The 18,075-nt window shown below is 39.2% G+C and overlaps 1 protein-coding gene across 1 annotated transcript; it reads left to right on the top strand.

Annotated features, from left to right (window-relative positions):
- The first annotated feature begins 4,172 nt into the window (after nt 1-4,172).
- On the top strand, nt 4,173-7,128 carry LOC147920661 (uncharacterized). Its single transcript, XM_087501176.1, has 6 exons — nt 4,173-4,421; nt 4,464-4,592; nt 4,698-5,129; nt 5,342-6,401; nt 6,497-6,915; nt 6,970-7,128. The coding sequence occupies exons 1-6, from the start codon at nt 4,173-4,175 to the stop codon at nt 7,126-7,128; spliced, it is 2,448 nt and encodes an 815-aa protein (XP_087357302.1).
- Nucleotides 7,129-18,075: the final 10,947 nt, after the last annotated feature.

Genomic DNA, 18,075 nt, shown 5'->3' with positions numbered 1-18,075 from the left:
TTTGCAAATGTTGTGAATGGAACATACTTGCCGCGTGAAGAGAACACATGAGAGAATTTAGGAGTGAAGGAGATCAAATCCATGGACCAGCTTTCAACGATTGAGTACTCGAGTCAAGAGGGAGTGTTGGAGATTGATTCTCCACTCAATCGCTCAACATGTGAAGAGATTTTAGAAACAGGAAGGAAGAAGAAGAGACAAGAACGAAGGAAGAAGATGAAGTTGTGTAGGGAGAAGAAGGAGATAAACCAAAAAGGCCATTGAGCCATGTAATCAATTAAGCCCACTTATGTATAATGGGCTAGATAAGGTTTTGTGGTTTAGATAAGTAAATAATTAACCTAAAACTAGTAGTATGAATATGTGTTGTAATGATAAAAACAAGACAAGGAAAGTTGTGACATAGTAAGTTCTAAGCGGCTAAAACTTTTCCTTCAGTACAAATCGACAGTTTGTTTGGTCATTTGGCATATCCATCCAAATGATCCATCTAAATGTAAAATGGCCAAACGAACAAGGCCAAAAAATAGATCATCTGGATGATGCATATGAATGAAAATGTGTTTGTTTGGTTTAGTTTTGTTTCATCTAATGACTTTGATAATAAAGGACTAAAATATGTATGTATTAATATAATTTTTTAAAAACTTTATTTTAACCACATTAATTTTAGTTACTTATATTAAATATATTTACAACTAAATAATTTATAAATTATTATATTTGACATATATTTACAACTACATAATTCATGATTTTTTTTGCGGTTTTGCCAAAAATGTGATTTTTGCAATTTTGGAGGAAAAATGTGATTTTGCGGGAAAATATGATTTTTTTATTTTAGCGAAAATGTGATTTTGCGTTTTTGGCGGGAAAACTATGATATTGCAGTTTTGTTGGGAAAATATGATTTACAGTTTTGGTGAGAAAATGTGATATTGTGGTTATGGTGAGAAAAATGCAATTTTGTGATTTTGGTGGGAAAATGTAATTTTGTGTAGTTGGCGGGGAATGTGATTTTATAGTTTTGGTCGTAAAACTGGGGTTAGGGGCTGGACTAACGACAACGTTCCTGGTCACTGATGAACCGCATATATAGAAGAGCTCAATGATTTATGTTATGCTTGAAGCATTACCGCCTCTTCCGCCACTGTAAGGGTGCAGAAGCGTACTGGAGTATGTTGGAAGTAATATGCGGGAATGCAATCCGGAGATGATGGAGGTACATAACAAGTGTTGGAGAAAGAGAGAAATACAGCCCGCATCCGATAAAAGATATTTCAAAGACTGCGTAGAATTCGAAGTGGAGAGTTTCTCATGATTCATCTAGGCCAGAAAGGAAAAGTTCAACCTCCAACGGAATTCAACAAATACTTCGGATATTATCTAAAGTTCTATGCTTTTCTGGGTCAGTCACTAGCAGCGACGAGTAATGGGGGCCAAAATTGTCCCGAGGCAAGGTATAAACGGTGTAAGAAGAAGTAGACATGACTAAATTGTTGACGAAGCTAAAGGTGACAAGCTAAGAAAAAAGGATGCCCACAAGTTTTTTACGCAAGAAGATGATGTTGAGAGCGAAAAATAAATAATTTGACTTTTAAGAACAAAACTGCCTCGGATATAGTGATAAGCGGAAAAAGCTCTTGCTTTTAAAATAAGTGAAGAATCAAATTATGATTAAATGTTAATACATGTCAGAAGCATAAGAGAATATAAATCCCAAAATCCTAGGGATAGGATGATGAGACATAAATGAATAAGAAATGTGAATTAAGAGCACACATACGTATTTATACATGAGTCTATTGAGTTAAACAGCTCACAAGACTTGGGAGGAAATGTTGGGCCCGGATCCCCCACTTTCAAACAAAAACCATATTTCGGACCGTAATTGGATCGTATCTAGACTATAACCGTATAAACCGTTAAAAATTGTAACTATTAACCGTTAATATATGGTTATTGATACTAGGATTTTTGTATGTCTCCTAGCAGGTTCAATTAACCTTATGTAGTTGTAGTACTTAAGGTGTCAATCCAAATAAGATGATGCTATCACTCAAGATGCAATCAAGCAATCACAAGTCAAGCCAATTCTAAGAGTGGTTTTTTTTTATCTAACAATCCTATAATTCAAAATGGAAGTGAACTATAGAACTAGAAACGAAAATGCATGACAAGATGCGAACATGAATAAGTAAAAGCAAAAACAATTCTAAGCATGAATTAGACAGCAAGATCAAAAACGGTCACAGGAATACAATATCAATCAGAAAGATAGAAGTTCTAAGGATGAGAGTAATTGATATCGGCGGAGTCTCGTAGTCTAATCTATCCCATCTTCAAGAACTCTAACACTACTCGAAAAACATTGAATCAAGCATCATGAGATAGATAAAAATGAGATGAACAACTTTGTAGAAGAAATCCAATGCAAAAACTAAATGAATTCAAAGATAACTGATTGCAAAATCAGAAAAAGTTTTATGTGGCTAGGTAAACTTTAAGGAAAAAACGACATTTCTCGGGTAAAGACTTAACAAAATGTATTTATAGTAAAACATGGAAAGCCCTAAAACATAAAACGACAAGATAGAAGGCCGGTTCGGGAGTCGCGTATCGTCTCTCCCTGGGGTGCGGTTGAGTGGAACGGATCGAATAGAGGTGATATGACTCGAGCTGGGTGTATATGCATCCGCTGAAACGGTGATAACTCTTGAACCACGCCTCCGATTGACTTGAAATAAACGGAATTGGTAAGATGACGCAATTCCCTACAACTTTGATGAAAATATCAAAAGCTGAATCCCAACGTAAAAGCTTCACTCGACTCGATCAAAGAGGTGGAAGAAGTTGGATGTCTGGCGTGGTTGGTCAAGTGGAATGACATCTCTTCCATGCGTGGTTGGTCGAGTGGGGTGACATCCATTCCAGGCATGATGGATCGAGTGGGATGACATCCATTCCAGGCGTGATGGATCGAGTGGGATGCTGGTGCTAATTCCTGGGAATGCGTCCAAGTCGCATGTCGGACGAGTCATATTGCTTCTCTCCTGGGAGCGTCGGTCGAATCGCATGACGTGAATCCTGGGGTTGTGTTGCTCGAGTCAAACAGTTTGATTCCTTTTTTGAGTGCTTGAGTCGGGTGCATATCTCTGGCTCCATTCGGTTCCAACAGTCTGTATATCTCCTACCCCTAAGCGTTCGGATTTTTGGTTCGGATCAGATCAGATTTTTCGGATCTATAATTCTAAAATGCGTTCAGATATTTTCAAATTTCGGATTCGGAACGGATTTTTCGGATTCGGAATCGGTTATCCGAAGTACTCAAAAATCTAAAATTTTATGTCCAAATCTATTCAAACTACTTGAAATAAACCAAAATATCTAAAAATTACGCTTATTTTTTACTTAAATATACTCAAAAATAGTTGTAATACATGAAAATATTTAAAATATCCAAAAATTTAAACTTTTAGACACCTAAGTTATTACAACTTGTAAGTATTACTAAGATATTATTACTATGTATTTTTTTATTTTGGGCATGTTCGGATATCCATTCGGATTTCAGATCCTTAAATTTAGAATCCGTTTGGATATTTCTAAATCTTCGGTTCGGATTGGATCGAATTTTTAGGCTCGGATTCGGATCGGTTTTTTCGGATTCGGATATTATCTCCTAAACAACTAAAATACTCCAATATGCAAGATGTATGCAAAGATGATGCAAGAACTACCTAAACATGCAAAGTGTATAAAAGAGACTAGAAAATGATTCAAAACAATGAGTTATCCTAGCTAAAAGCATGATAAATACATACTAAAAGGAGAGACTAAATATAAACATATCAGTTATATTATATTAACTATAACCATTGATATGCTCAAATTGTAATACCCTAATGGTACTAACAGTCTTGCAGTTATAATACTCTAGGGGTCGAATCCACAGAGACTCTAGATCACACAATAGACTTATTAATCTTTTAATTATGCTAAATCAAAATATTAATTAAAAACAATGCAAAAACAGAATTATAAAGTGTTGTAAGTAGAAGTCGGTGGATGAAACTCGGGGATCATAATACCGGCTACTTCCATGCTCAAACGAAGCAGCGAAGGGCTCGGAATCGTATTGTTGGCCTCCATGATTAGCATGGAGTTTGGACATGGAGGAGAGTGGTATTCAAAATATTGCGGTATCTTATTTTAAAGAGTTATTTACCTCGTCGGATCCCTCCGATCTTCAGGAAATGTTAGACGAGGTTCCCTCGTCTATTACTTCAGAGACAAACGATTTTTTGACCCGCGAGGTTACCGAGCAGGAGGTCAAACAAGCGCTTTTCATGATGCATCCAGATAAGGCTCCGGGACCGGATGGTATGACTCCCTTCTTTTACCAGAAAGCCTGGGCTACGGTTAAATCTGATCTAGTTTTATTGGTCAATTCTTTCATGCAGAATGGGGATTTTGATGAAAGGTTAAATGTGACAAATATATGCCTTATTCTAAAGGTGGATAAGTCGACGAGGATGACGGAGTTACGATCCATTAGCCTATGTAATGTTGGTTATAAAGTTATATCTAAGGTTTTGTGCCAGCGACTTTGCACCATTTTACCATCCCTTGTTTTGGAAACACAATCAGCATTTTTTTAGGGACGCTTAATCTCAGATAATATTTTGATTGCTCAGGAAATGTTTCATGGTCTACGAACCAACCCTTCTTGCAAGGGGAAGTTCATGGCTATTAAGACGGATATGAGTAAGGCTTATGACCGAGTGGAGTGGTCGTTTGCTGAACATCTGCCCAGGCAATTCGGTTTTTGCGACAAATGGATATCATGGATTATGTACTGTGTGACATCGGTTCAGTATAAGGTTTTGATTAATGGCCAGGCTCATGGCTCCATTAATCCTGGTCGGGGACTACGTCAGGGGGACCCTTTGTCACCCTACCTTTTTATTCTTTGCACGGAGGTGCTTATCGCTCATTTTCGGAAGGTTGAGCGGCTGAAACTTCTTACTGGGATTAAGGTTTCGACTGCTAGTCCTCCCATTTCCCATCTCTTATTTGCGGACGACAGTCTTTTCTTCTGTCGGGCTACGAAGGAGCAATGCGAGGTGGTACTAGGGATCCTTGGGAAATATGAAAGGGTTTCGAGTCAACAAAGAAATTTTTAGAAGTCCTCGGTCCAGTTTGGACATACGGTGGACAATGATCTTCGAGAGGAGCTGAAAGGGGTTCTAGGGATCACGAATTTGGGTGGTATGGGATCTTACTTAGGTATTCCGGAAAGCTTAGGGGTGCTAAGACGAAAATATTTTCGTTTGTACAGGATGGGTTGCAAGTCCAGGCTAGTGGGTGGCAAGCTAGACTTTTGTCAAAGGGCGGCAAGGAGGTAATGATCAAGTCTGTTGCTACGGCTGTTCCTACTTTCGTTATGTCGTGCTTTCGGTTACCTAAGACGGTTACGAGGAAATTGACTAGTGCAATTTCTAATTTCTGGTGGAGTTTTTTTGGACAATCACGAGGGCTACACTGGGTGGCATGGGATAAAATTTGTCATGGTAAAGATACAGGAGGTCTGGGTTTTTGGTGTTTGGATGATTATAACATGGCGTTGCTGGCGAAGCAGCTCTGGCGTTTGATTACAGTACCGGATTCACTTTTTGCATGGGTGTTTAAAGGACGCTACTATCGGCATTCTGATCCTTTGGATCCTATTAAATATTATTCCCCCTCCTATGGGTGGCGGAGTATGATTTCTGCTCGCTCTCTGGTTAATAAAGGACTCATTAAACTGGTCGGATCTGGTGCTTCCATCTCTGTATGGACTGACCCATGGATCCCTGCTCAATCCCCGAGACCAGCACTAAGCACAGGGTTGCCTTCTGACCCTTTGCTTCGAGTTACAAATTTCATTGACAGGAGTTCCAACTCCTGGGATATGGCTCAGCTTATGGCTACTTTTGTGCCGGAAGATGTTGCTATAATTTCCGCCTTGCCGATGCGACAACCGGATGCTCCGGATCTCTTGGGCTGGTATTTTACTAAGTCTGGTAAATATTCGGTTAAGTCAGGGTATCATCTTCTTCGTTCAAATATAACGGCTCCTTCTGAATCGAAAGTATTTGGACCGGATGTTGTACCCCTCCAGGCTTTTGTATGGAAAATCAGATGTCCACCAAAGCTTCGTCATTTTATGTGGCAAGTGCTTTCAAGTTGTGTAGCAGCTACGGCAAACCTACGCAAACGTGGTATGAGTTGTGATGCTATGTGTGGTTTGTGTGGTGTTCAGGAGGAGACGATTAATCATACTCTCTTTGAGTGCCTGCCCGCTAGACAGGTTTGGGCTTTGTCGCATTTCCCGACAGCCCCGGAATTTTCCCCTCGGAGTCTGTTTTCACAAATATGGATTTTCTTTCTTGGCGGTTTACAAATGTCCCGGACTATGAATTTTTCCCTTGGATTCTGTTGTATATCTGGAAAGCGCGTAATGATAAACTTTTTGGTAACCTTGATTCCAACCCCCTAGCCATCTTGCGGTTAGCGGAGGATGAGGCAAAAGCCTGGGCTTCGGCTCAAGTGGATGAACTGGCATTACCTTTGGATGTTTCCGTTGCGACAGGGCATCGTGAAAGTAGGGGCTTACAGGTTCCTAGGTCCCTATCGAGCTATATTTGTTTTGTAGATGGTTCTTGGAAAGCAAAAGATCGTTTCGCGGGTAGAGGATGGTTTTGTACTTTGCCCTGGGGTGATGCCCCTACTATGGGTGCTGCCAACCATCGCCGTAGTCTATCTCCTCTTCATGCCGAGATTGAAGCCCTTGTTTGGGCTATGCGCTGTATGATTGGAGCGGATAATCAATCCGTTGTTTTTCTCACCGACTGCTCCGACTTAGTGAAGATGGTGTCTTCGCCTTCCGAGTGGCCAGCTTTTACGCCTTATTTGGAGGACATACAGACGGATAAGGAGGAGTTTGCTCCAATCATACATCGCATAATCTTGGTCTACGTCCCTCGCTCTCAGAATGGTAAAGCGGATAATCTTGCGCGACGTGTTCGCACATTACCACACTTAGCTACCTATATAAACAATGTTCCTACGCACTGGCTTGTTTGAGCCAATCTTGTACTTTGTTGTCAAAAAAAAAAGTGTTGTAAATTCAGGAATTAAAAACGCTAGGTCTAGGGAAATTCTCAAGAATTTATGAAATATTAAATCAATCAATAAATTAGGATTCAATCAATTAAAATCAGATCTAGAACGCTAAACACAATTGTAAAATAAATCAGTTCTCACTTAAAATATTATCTAAATTCAAAACCCGAAAAATCCAAATCTCTTTATAAAATTCAAGGTTAAAAATCAGTTTTAAAAACGAGGTTAGATCGTTCACAAAATACTAAATCAAATCTCTTTGCAAGAAGTAATTTTGCTCATTAATGGTTTAATCAGGAAAATTAATTATATTCTCATATCAATTTATTTTCCAAAGTTATTAATTCTAGGTGATCAATCAAGAATTAATATGAAGAACAACCAAAGATGAAGATCACATAAGATAAATAATCCTAATAAATCATAAAAACCCTATGAAAACCCTAAACCTAACTAGAGATCTACTCAGACATGATAGATGAAACAAAAACCATGAATAAAATAGATATCATATAATAATTCAAAAGAGACAAAACAAAGAGTATAGAAAGCTTCTCTCAACAAAGCTGAGTTCTTGGCTTGTCTCTCTCAAAAAGCTCTCAGGGTCTCTCTCTCAAAAAAGTGGCAGAAAAATAAAACTTAGGTCTAAACAATGACCATAAAAAATCCCATATATACAAGTTTACATGATTGGGGCCTTAATTGCAAATATGGAAATCTTAGGCAATTTTTGTAAATCTTCTAAAACTCGTGGGAAAAACTTCCGCCTTGGATTGTGAAAGATGCATCGATCGATGATGTGATTGCATTGGTCGATGCATACTCTGAACTCGTCTTCCAACTTCGTAGCTCAGCCTCAATGCTTGATTATGCTCCAAATCTTCCTATTTAGCTCCATTATGTTCCATCCGTGCCAATAAGTAGCTAATCCTATAAAGACTCAAAAACAACCTAGAAAACAATTCAAAAGACTCAAAAAGCACACTTATATAATGGTTAAAAACCATGATATATCAACTCCCCGAGACTTAGGATTTGCTTGCCCTCAAGCAAAACAGAAACTTAGACATGTGAAAGAAGTTTGAAAAAGAAACTCCTTTTCTTCTTAAAGTAATGTCATAATCATCCAAACCATAATCCATATGCTTAGCAGATAAATCCAAATCGAACCACCATGTACTTCTCCGTTGACATCCCAAATTCAAACCAAATTCCACTATTTCCTCCATTAAGCCTTCATCGGTGGGTCTCATCAATTTGATCAATGTCAAAAAACCTTCTAGACACATTCTCGTAATATACCATACCAAGCAAGATATAACTTTTACCACATGTGATACTTTTTCTCTCCACATGTGATACTGACTTCTTTTTTATTAAATGTGTAGGCGAATAACGGGGTCATCGATAATTTACCTACCCCTCGCTTCCAAGCTTTGTGTGATCATTTGACTCAATAGTAGAATAATGAGGTCATAGGTAATTTACCTACCCCTCTAAACTGATCAAAATCATCTTTTACCTATCATTATCTTTTATTCTCTCTTTTTTCTTAACAAAGCTCTCACGAATAATCATTTAAACTTGAGTAAGGGAGAGGAGTACCAATTTCTTTTGAAATCTTACTTGTCAGGTATGAACAAGGAGTCAAGCTCTATGAACATCAATCTCCTTGATGAGTTCAAAAGAAAAGTGCAGAAATTACCTCAGACTTTTATGGATTCTGTTGGAAATTCGGATGTCTCTGGTTTAATGGTCAGCCTTTGGATTTTTCATTAGTCGGATTGTGGATTCAATCTGCAGCATTAATCAACCAAGACAGTACTCTAAAACAAAAGAAAAATCATAGTTTCCAACATAATTTTGAAATTTTTTGACTCAATAAAAACAAAAACACGGTTTTGACACAATAGAAACAAAAACTAAGTTAGTAGTTCGTACTAATCTCCCCCAGACTTAACACAACATTGTCCCAAGTGTTATCAAGCCTAAGATCGACTAAGAAAGAAAAAATCAAATTGAAAAAAAAAATGAAATAATGAACCAGATACATGTTACCAACTGTTAGCCTCTGTGTCGACCGATGCCAAGGTTGCATCGATCGATGCAGACCTGCATCAGTCAAAATTCTCTGACCGTGAATCTTGTTAGTTGGATGTTAGTTGTGTTTCTCATTCGTGGATGTCAGCTCTGTTAAGAATCACTCAAACACAACATTAAATGCAGCATGATAGATAATGGTTCATAATGCAAATACAAGTTCAATATGAAACAAATGACAACTGACTCAAAGAAAAATAAAAATGACTCAAAGTGAAAAAGAAAAAAGATAAAAGAAACCGTAAATAGAAGTGGGATCAAGCATCATGATCGGCATCACCATCAGCATCGCTGTCGCTTGCTGCACCAAGGGGAGGAGAACGTGATCTGCGTCTAGTAGGACGGATGCAGCCACACCGAGACAATCGACCAATCGTGTTCCAGAGGGCACGCATGGTGGAGGTCTGGTACTCCTGGTAAGCTCCCTGACTCATAATAGCAGAAGGTTGTGGTGGCTCTGGAAACTCAAGTGGCGCAGTACTGGAAGAAGAACCAAACTTAAAACCCCCAGCAGGGTGATCATCAGCAAAGCCGGCAGTGGTAGCAATCGATGGCTCAGCAGGTGTAGCAGCAGTGTGCTGACGACAGGAATGCGGTGGTGGAGAAAAATCAGCGGCAGCAGGAAGAAAACGCAACTGCTCTGCATCCTCTCCAATAGTGGTGAGGTCTGGTCGTGGAAATCTTATCAGATGACTGCCAGTAGAATCACAAAAGCTCCATAGCATCCCCCTCTTCATCCAAGTGGTTCGCCGCAAATGCTCCTCATCAATCACTCTCCTCTCCGTACAAATGGTGACAGTATCAATAGCAATACGCAGTCTCTGAAAAATAGGAGTAAGCAGACTCCCAACAAACTATGTCTTCCCTTTCCCGGAGGCCTTGACCTTTAGAGAGATCAAGTGGGAAGCAAATACTGCACCATATTTGACCCTCTCAGGGTCTACCCATCTATCATCCTTAACAATGAAATCATAAACCCATATGCTAGCAAATACAACTCGGCCAATCTCATCTTCTCAGGCTCCATCTTACACGAAATAGTGTTCGTTATGGTCCTAAAAATGTACATGATAACTAGATGCCTCACGTCAGTTATAGTCGAAAGTCGGGAATCATAGTCACCAGTCTCGATGTATGACCAGAGATGTGTGACGTCTAAAAACTTCCCTGGAAGTATAACTCCCTCTGGCTCTCTGCTTAAACCATAAATGTCACAAAGATCAGGTAAAGAAATCTTATACCGAACACCTCTAATGATGAAAGACAACCTTCCTTCACTAGCTCTCAGGACCTGCTTGTTCTGGAAGAGAAGGCGGAATGAAGCCATAAACTGCCAGACCAGCTCCAGAAAACAGTCATAATATCGAGTGCACATAGTCCCTAATCCAATCTTCTACAGAAGACTCAGTACCTCATCATGAATTCCAAACCGCTGCATAGTAGAAGAATCAACTAACCGAGTTGGTTGGATATCAACCTTCAGCCAAGCGTTGTAAAATAGAGTCTCATAGTCTCCCCAAGTATCAAGTAGCGATCGGTAGATGTAAACAAGCTTCTTAACTTCCTTAGCCGGTGACTTTGCCCAATCCCGCTGCGACGGAATCCATTGTCCTTCCTTTCTTGGCCATGTGGCTTTACATGTAGATTGAATAGGTGCATTAGGATCTGGAAGTGCCTTATATGGCTAAAGTGGAACGGGAGGAGGGGTCGCCGGTGGTGGAGAGTCACGGAGGTGCGGCTGAGCGGCGGAGGAAGAGGCGCCATGAGGTTTATTTGTGGCTCGGCGGGTCACCATTGCTCCAAATCGCAAATCTGATGTGAGGATCGAGTAGCGGAGGAAAATCCGAGTGGAATGGACCTTGGAATCGTCGGATTTGGTGGAGAATTGAGTGAGAAACGGTCGATTGAAGTTTGTGTTCTTCAGTTTCGGGTTTTGTGAAGGCTGGCGAAGAAGACGAAGTCGGGGAACTTAAGTCGTGATTTTAGGGTAAGTTGCATTGATCGATGCTCTGGTTGCATCGGTCGATGCAACTGTTAGGTCGATGCAACTGGGCTTAGTCCGGCCCACCAAAACTCAATTAGTTTCAAGCCCACCAGCCTCTGGTCCACTAACTTGATCGGGCCTTGCATCGACCGATGCACATATTATGTCAGTTGATGCACCTGTATTTTTCACGGTTTCTATACGACTAAAACTCAAAACTGAAAATCAATATGTTAGTAAATCCTAAAAACAAAAATAAAAATAAGAAGTTCCTACCAGTGGGTTGCCTCCCACTCAGCGCTTGTTTTAAGTCATTAGCTTGACTTGGCAGTGGATTAGGCAAAAGGTGCATCATTCAAACGCACAATGTGTCCGTCTGGTGACTCGGATTTCGCCCAATAGTGTTTCACCCTTTGTTCATTGACAGTAAACTTCTATCCCTTGGAGTTAAGTAGCACAATAGCTCCATAGGGTCGGACCTCCTGAACAGTGAAAGGACCGGACCAGCATGAACGAAGCTTACCTGGAAACAACTTCAAGCGAGAGTTGTACAGAAGTACCTGATCATTAGGCTCAAAATTTTTGGAGATGATCTTCTTATCATGATAAGCCTTGGTTCTCTCCTTTTATAGCTTATAGTTCTCAAATGCATGATGTCTAAACTCATCCAACTCATTTAACTGAACCAACCGTCTCTCTGAAGCTGACTTGGCATCAAAATTCAGTAATTTAACAGCCCAAGCTGCTTTGTGCTCTAACTCCACTGGAAGATGACATGCTTTCCCATAAAGAAGATGGAAAGGAGTAGTGCCAAGTGGTGTCTTATATGCAGTCCGATATGCCCAAAGTGCATCATCTAACTTGACAGCCCAATCCTTTCGTGTAACACCCACTATCTTTTCAAGGATTTCTTTGATTTGGCGGTTGGAAACCTCAACTTGACTACTAGTCTGGGGATGATATGGAGTAACTACACTATGTTGAACTCCATACTTCTTCAACAGCTTATCAAACACTTTATTAATAAAGTGTTTACCTCCATCACTGATAACAATTCGAGGCACTCCAAACCGTGGAAAGATAATGGTCTTAAACAGCTTAAGAACCACAACAGAATCATTCTTGGGACTTGCAATAGCTTCTACCCACTTGGAGACATAGTCAACAGCTACAGGGATTTACTTGTTCTTGTAAGAGGAGGGGACGCCCCATAAAATCAATGCCCCGGCAATCAAAAAATTCAACCTCAAGGATGAAATTTTGTGGCATCTCATGCCTCTTACTAATCTGCCCTTTTCTTTGATAAGCATCACATAAAGAGACAAACTCATGAGCGTCTTTGATCATTGTTGGCCACCAGAACCCTGTTTGAAGAACCTTAGACACCATCTTGAAAGTAGCAACGTGTCCGGCATAATATGATCCATGGCAATGAAACAGGACATCAGGAACCTCAGTCTCTTCGAGACATCTTCTGTAAACCCAATAGTATCTTCTAAGCTCTCCATCCGAACAATGCTTATACAGGTATGGCTCATCCCAATAGTATCTTCTAAGCTCCCTCACGAATTTCTTCCTAGCATACTATGTAAACTTGTCTGGTTCCACCTCTGCAGCAAGGTAATTCGCGATATCAGCATACCACGGTTGATCAGAAGTAGTTACAGCAGCCACATCGTCTGCAATCGCCAAGTCTTTTTCGTGTCGAGTGCCTGCATTGATCGATGCACCATTTGTGTCGATCGATGCACTGCCATGAGTCTGCAAAATTTCACGAGACTACAACAATTCAGCTTGAGAACCAACATCAACAAAGTAGACATTCTCTTCTGGCGGTGAATCATGGATTGGAACATCATCTTCAATCCTAATCCTGGAAAAATGATCAGCTACTCCATTCTCAATCCCATTTTTGTCCTTAACCTCAATGTCAAATTCTTGAAGAAGAAGAATCCATCTAAGTAACATTGGCTTGGCATCCTTTTTCTCCATCAAGTATTTGAGTGCAGCATGGTCTGTATGAACAATTACCTTTGATCCAACCAAGTAAGAACGAAACTTCTCAAAAGTAAACACTACTGCTAGCAGCTCCTTCTCTGTTGTTGCATAATTCCTTTGAGCATCATCAAGTGTTGTACTAGCATAGTAAAAGACATGAAGTTTTTTGTCCTTCCTCTGTCCTAGCACTGCTCCTACTGCAAAATCATTGGCATCACACATTACCTCAAAAGGCAAATCCCATTATGGTGGTTGAACAATTGGAGCACTCACAAATTCTTGCTTAATCCATTCAAAGACCAAACAACATTCATCAGTGAACTCAAACTTGACATCCTTGCATAATAGAGCTCAAAGTGGTCTTGCTATCTTACTGAAATCCTTGATGAATCGTCTGTAAAACCCAGCATGTCCAAGAAAACTCCTTACCAACTTCACATTATCTGGTGGTTGAAGACATGTCATCACCTCTATCTTAGCGCGATCAACCTCTATTCCAGCTTCTGAAACCATGTGACCAAGAACTATACCATCTCTAACCAAAAATGGCACTTCTCCCAATTAAAAACTAAATGCTTCTCTTCACATCTAGCTAGTACCTTGCAGAGATTATACAAACAGCTCTTGAATGAAGACCCATAAACTGAAAAATCATATATGAAAACCTCCATATAATCTTCAATCATGTCTGTGAAGATGGACATCATACATCTCTGAAATGTCGCAGGAGCATTACAGAGACCAAAAAGATTCTACGATATGCAAAAGTACCATATGGACAAGTGAAAGTTATCTTCTCTTGGTCATCGGGATGAATCAGAATCTGGCAAAACCCGGAATAACCATCCAAAAAGCAGTAGTATGGATGATTAGCTAACCTCTAAGGCATCTGATCAATGAAAGGTAGCGGGAAGTGATCTTTCCGAGTTGCGGCATTCAGCTTTCTATAATCGATGCACATCTGGTGTTCGTTAATTGTCCGTGTTGGAATCAGCTCATTCTTGTCATTCTTCACCATTGTAACTCCACCCTTCTTAGGAACATCATGAACCGAACTAACTCATTTACTATCAGAAATTGGATAAATGATCCCTGCATTCAGCAATTTCATGATCTCCTTTTTGACAACATCTTGCAAATTCGGATTTAGCCTCCTCTGATGCTCTATGGATGTCTTAGCTCCTTCCTCAAAATGAATCTTATGCATGCATAAATCAGGAGAAATCCCTGCAATATCATCAAGAGAATAGCCAAGAGCTTTGTGAAACTTGATGTCATGCCAGGTCGTCAGAGATCCTGGTTTTAGTTGCCTTAGCCAATGAGATGCTTCCCCAGCAAAAGAGTAGGGGAAAAGCTTGCAATAGAGATAGTCCTCTATGACTCCATTTGCCTTGATGCTTGTGACTATATCCTCAAAGTGCTCAATATGGTCTAGAGGCTTCTCATGTGGCAAGTTCTAGAATGGCCTTTGTCCAACAAGAGCAAAGTAGGAAGGCTTCAACTCAAAATTATTCCTTGGGAATGGAGGAGGGACAATTGTGGAGCGGTTCTCATAGAATAAGTCTGGTTTGTTGAAGTCTGCAAGAGTCTTAAGAAGCTCTCCATTGTTGTCCTGTCTAGCTTGAAGGTTCTGCTAGTTGTGACTTTCCAAATTAGTGTCGGCTCTGATATTGCATCGATCGATGCCATCATTGCGTCGGTCGATGCAACGAGCATTCTCATCAACCACGATGAGTTCTTCCTCAATCACTTGTCCTTCAGCATCAAGTTTCTGGCCTTGCTCGTTGCGCACATGACCCTCTTGGTCCCTCAAAACTCCAGCCTCATCAAATCTCAAAATGATTGGATTGACCATCTTTGCTGATTTGGCTGCTTTCCTGTTTTCACGCTCTAGTTTGCCCAACTCTTGGTTTGTGAGATTCAAGGTAGGACCTGTTTGATTTTTCCTAGTGTTAGGCTTAGAAGGCATATACCTGAAACACACAAGAGAAAAGAAACAAAAGCGTGTGAGTATAATAAGAAAAATAAAAATTTAGACAAAACCAAAGACTTTAATCTAATAATGAATCAAAAGAGTCCCCGACAATGGCGCAAAAATTTGATATGCTCAAATTGTAATACCCTAGTTAGTGTCTTGCAGTTGTAATACTCTAGGGGTCGAATCCACAGAGACTCTAGATCACACAATAGACATATTAATCTTTTAATTATGCTAAATCAAAATATTAATTTAAAAACAATGCAAAAACAGAATTATAAAGTGTTGTAAATTCAAAAATTAAAAACGCTAGGTCTAGGAAAATACTCAGGAATTTATGAAATATTAAATCAATCAATAAATTAGGATTCAATTAATTAAAATCAGATCTAGAACTCTAAAAACAATTGTAAAATAAATCAGTTCTCACTGCAAATATTATCGAAATTTAAAACCCGAAAATCCAAATCTCTTTATAAAATTCAAGGTTAAAAATCAGCTTTAAAAACGAGGTTAGATTGTTCACAAAATTAGTAAATCAAATCACTTTGCAAGAAGTAATTTTGCTCATCAATGGTTTAATCAGGAAAATCAATTACATTCTCATATCAATTTATTTTCCTAAGTTATTAATTCTAGGTGATCAATCAAGAATTAATATGAAGAACAAACAAAGATGAAGATCACAGAAGATAAAGAATCCTAATAAATCAACAAATCTAATAAATCATAAAAACCCTATGAAAACCCTGAACCTAACTAGAGATCTACTCAAACATGATCAATGAAACAAAAACCATGAATAAAATAGATATCATATAATAATTCAAAAGAGAAAAACAAAGAGTATAGAAAGCTTCTCTCAACAGAGTTGAGTTCTTGGCTTGTCTCTCTCAAAAAGCTCTCAGGGTCTCTCTTTCAAAAAGGTGGCAGAAAAATAAAACTTAGGTCTAAACAATGACCATAAAAAATCCTATATATACTAGTTTACATGAATGGGGCATTAATTTCAAATATGGAAAGCTTAGGCAATTTTTGTAAATCTTCTAAAACTCGTGGGAAAAACTTCCGCCTAGGATTGTGAAAGATGCATCGATAGATGTTGTGATTGCATTGGTCGATGCATACTCCTGAATTCGTCTCCCAACTTCGTAGCTCAGCCTCAATGCTTGATTATGATCCAAATCTTCCTATTTAGCTCCATTATATTCCATCCGTGCCAATGAGTACCTAATCCTATAAAGACTCAAAAAAAAACCTAGAAAACAACTCAAAAGACTCCAAAAGCACACTTATATCATGGTTAAAAACCATTAAAACCATAAAAACCATAAAAACCATGATTTATAACCTGTTAATTAACCGTTACTGTATCAAAACTGTTGGTTAACCGCATAGTTAAGCCGTAATTTTTTTAACTATAACTGTTTTAAAAAAAATAAGAAAATATACTAATAATTATGTATTTAATATGACTATATGATATAGATTTATGAGCACACCAAAAGAACATATCAGTTAAAAGTAAATAATATCAACCATATCATATAATCAAATAATATCAACCGTATTATATTATCAAATAACTATAAACATTGGTTAATAAACCGTAACTGTAATAACCATAACCTTCGTCATGCCTAAGCAAGCCTAATCCTCTGTCGAATCCCGTTATAGATAAAGGGCGACATGTGTCACCCGAGGTGCTAGAAGGCGAAAGAGCTCAGGAAGAGGAAACGACAGAGCTTAAGAGGATATGAAGTGCTTGGGGGGGATTGGCAAGCTCTGAATAGTTTGGTAAGAGGTAGTGATAAAGTATAGAGTTAGAAGATGGATCTTAGAGGAGATCAGTTATGTAATCTTTGGTGCTAAATATATAGTCACTAAATGTAGTTCAAAAATCCATGTTTCCTTGTATTGGCCTGAGATCAGAGTGGTATGGGATACCCAAAACTTGAAAGACTTTGCATGTGATAGTGGAGTAGTATCGTGTGAATTGTGAACAGTGAGTTCTATGATGTGAAAACCATGGGCTCCGCTCTATAAAACTCGATGCCTCTTCTCTTTTCTACCCACTTGCCTCCGTCCATCCCGTAGAGAAGAGAGAACGAGAATTGGGCTTTGTGAGATCAAGTGAGAGAGAAAGTATACGAGCTTAGCTTTTTCATGAAAGAAAATGGGGGAGAAGAGCTAGGTTTTTGGTGTATGAAAGAGAGGAGATCAAGCTGTTGCGTGAGGAGGAAGCCATCATTGACAAGTGTTGCTATTTTCTTGTCCAAAGATCGTTCTTGTTTTGGGCTGAGTGTGTGACCATGTAATTAAGATTGTTTGTTTTGGTGATTTTATGTATGGAATGATTCCTTTGTGTTGGTGGCTTGTTTTGGTTTTGTGAATGTGCTTGTGTGTGCTTGTTCGTGGAGAGAACGAGGTGGTGGAGGAGCTATTGTCGAGGGAGAGAGGAGCAAAAGTGGATTGTGTTGCAGTTTAATCGACACCATCTCGTTTTCAAGAAGGGGGAAGTGTTAGTGTGAAATGACACCAGGTGAAGATATCAGTCGACACCAGCACGAAAGCAAAGATAGGTGTCGGTCGATACTATCAGCCAGTGATTGTGTAGGTTTTTCCTGATAACTCATGGTTTGGTTTTTTTGTTTGATTATTGTTGTGTTTTTAATTTTTCTTGTGTGTATAGCCTATAGATGGAAGGATCGCCTCACTAAGTAATTGCCAAAATATTTACACATCTCTTTTATGTTGAAAGAAATGAAAATGTGTGATTTCTGACTATGGAATCTTAGTGAGGAGATCAAGATGATCTTAGGGTCTCGATCGCTTCCTTTTTGTTGGT

Source organism: Camelina sativa, chromosome 19, assembly GCF_030686135.1.
Source record: "Camelina sativa cultivar CO46 ecotype springtype chromosome 19, ASM3068613v1".
Classification (NCBI taxonomy): domain Eukaryota; kingdom Viridiplantae; phylum Streptophyta; class Magnoliopsida; order Brassicales; family Brassicaceae; genus Camelina; species Camelina sativa.
This window is presented reverse-complemented; position numbering and strand designations above follow the sequence as displayed.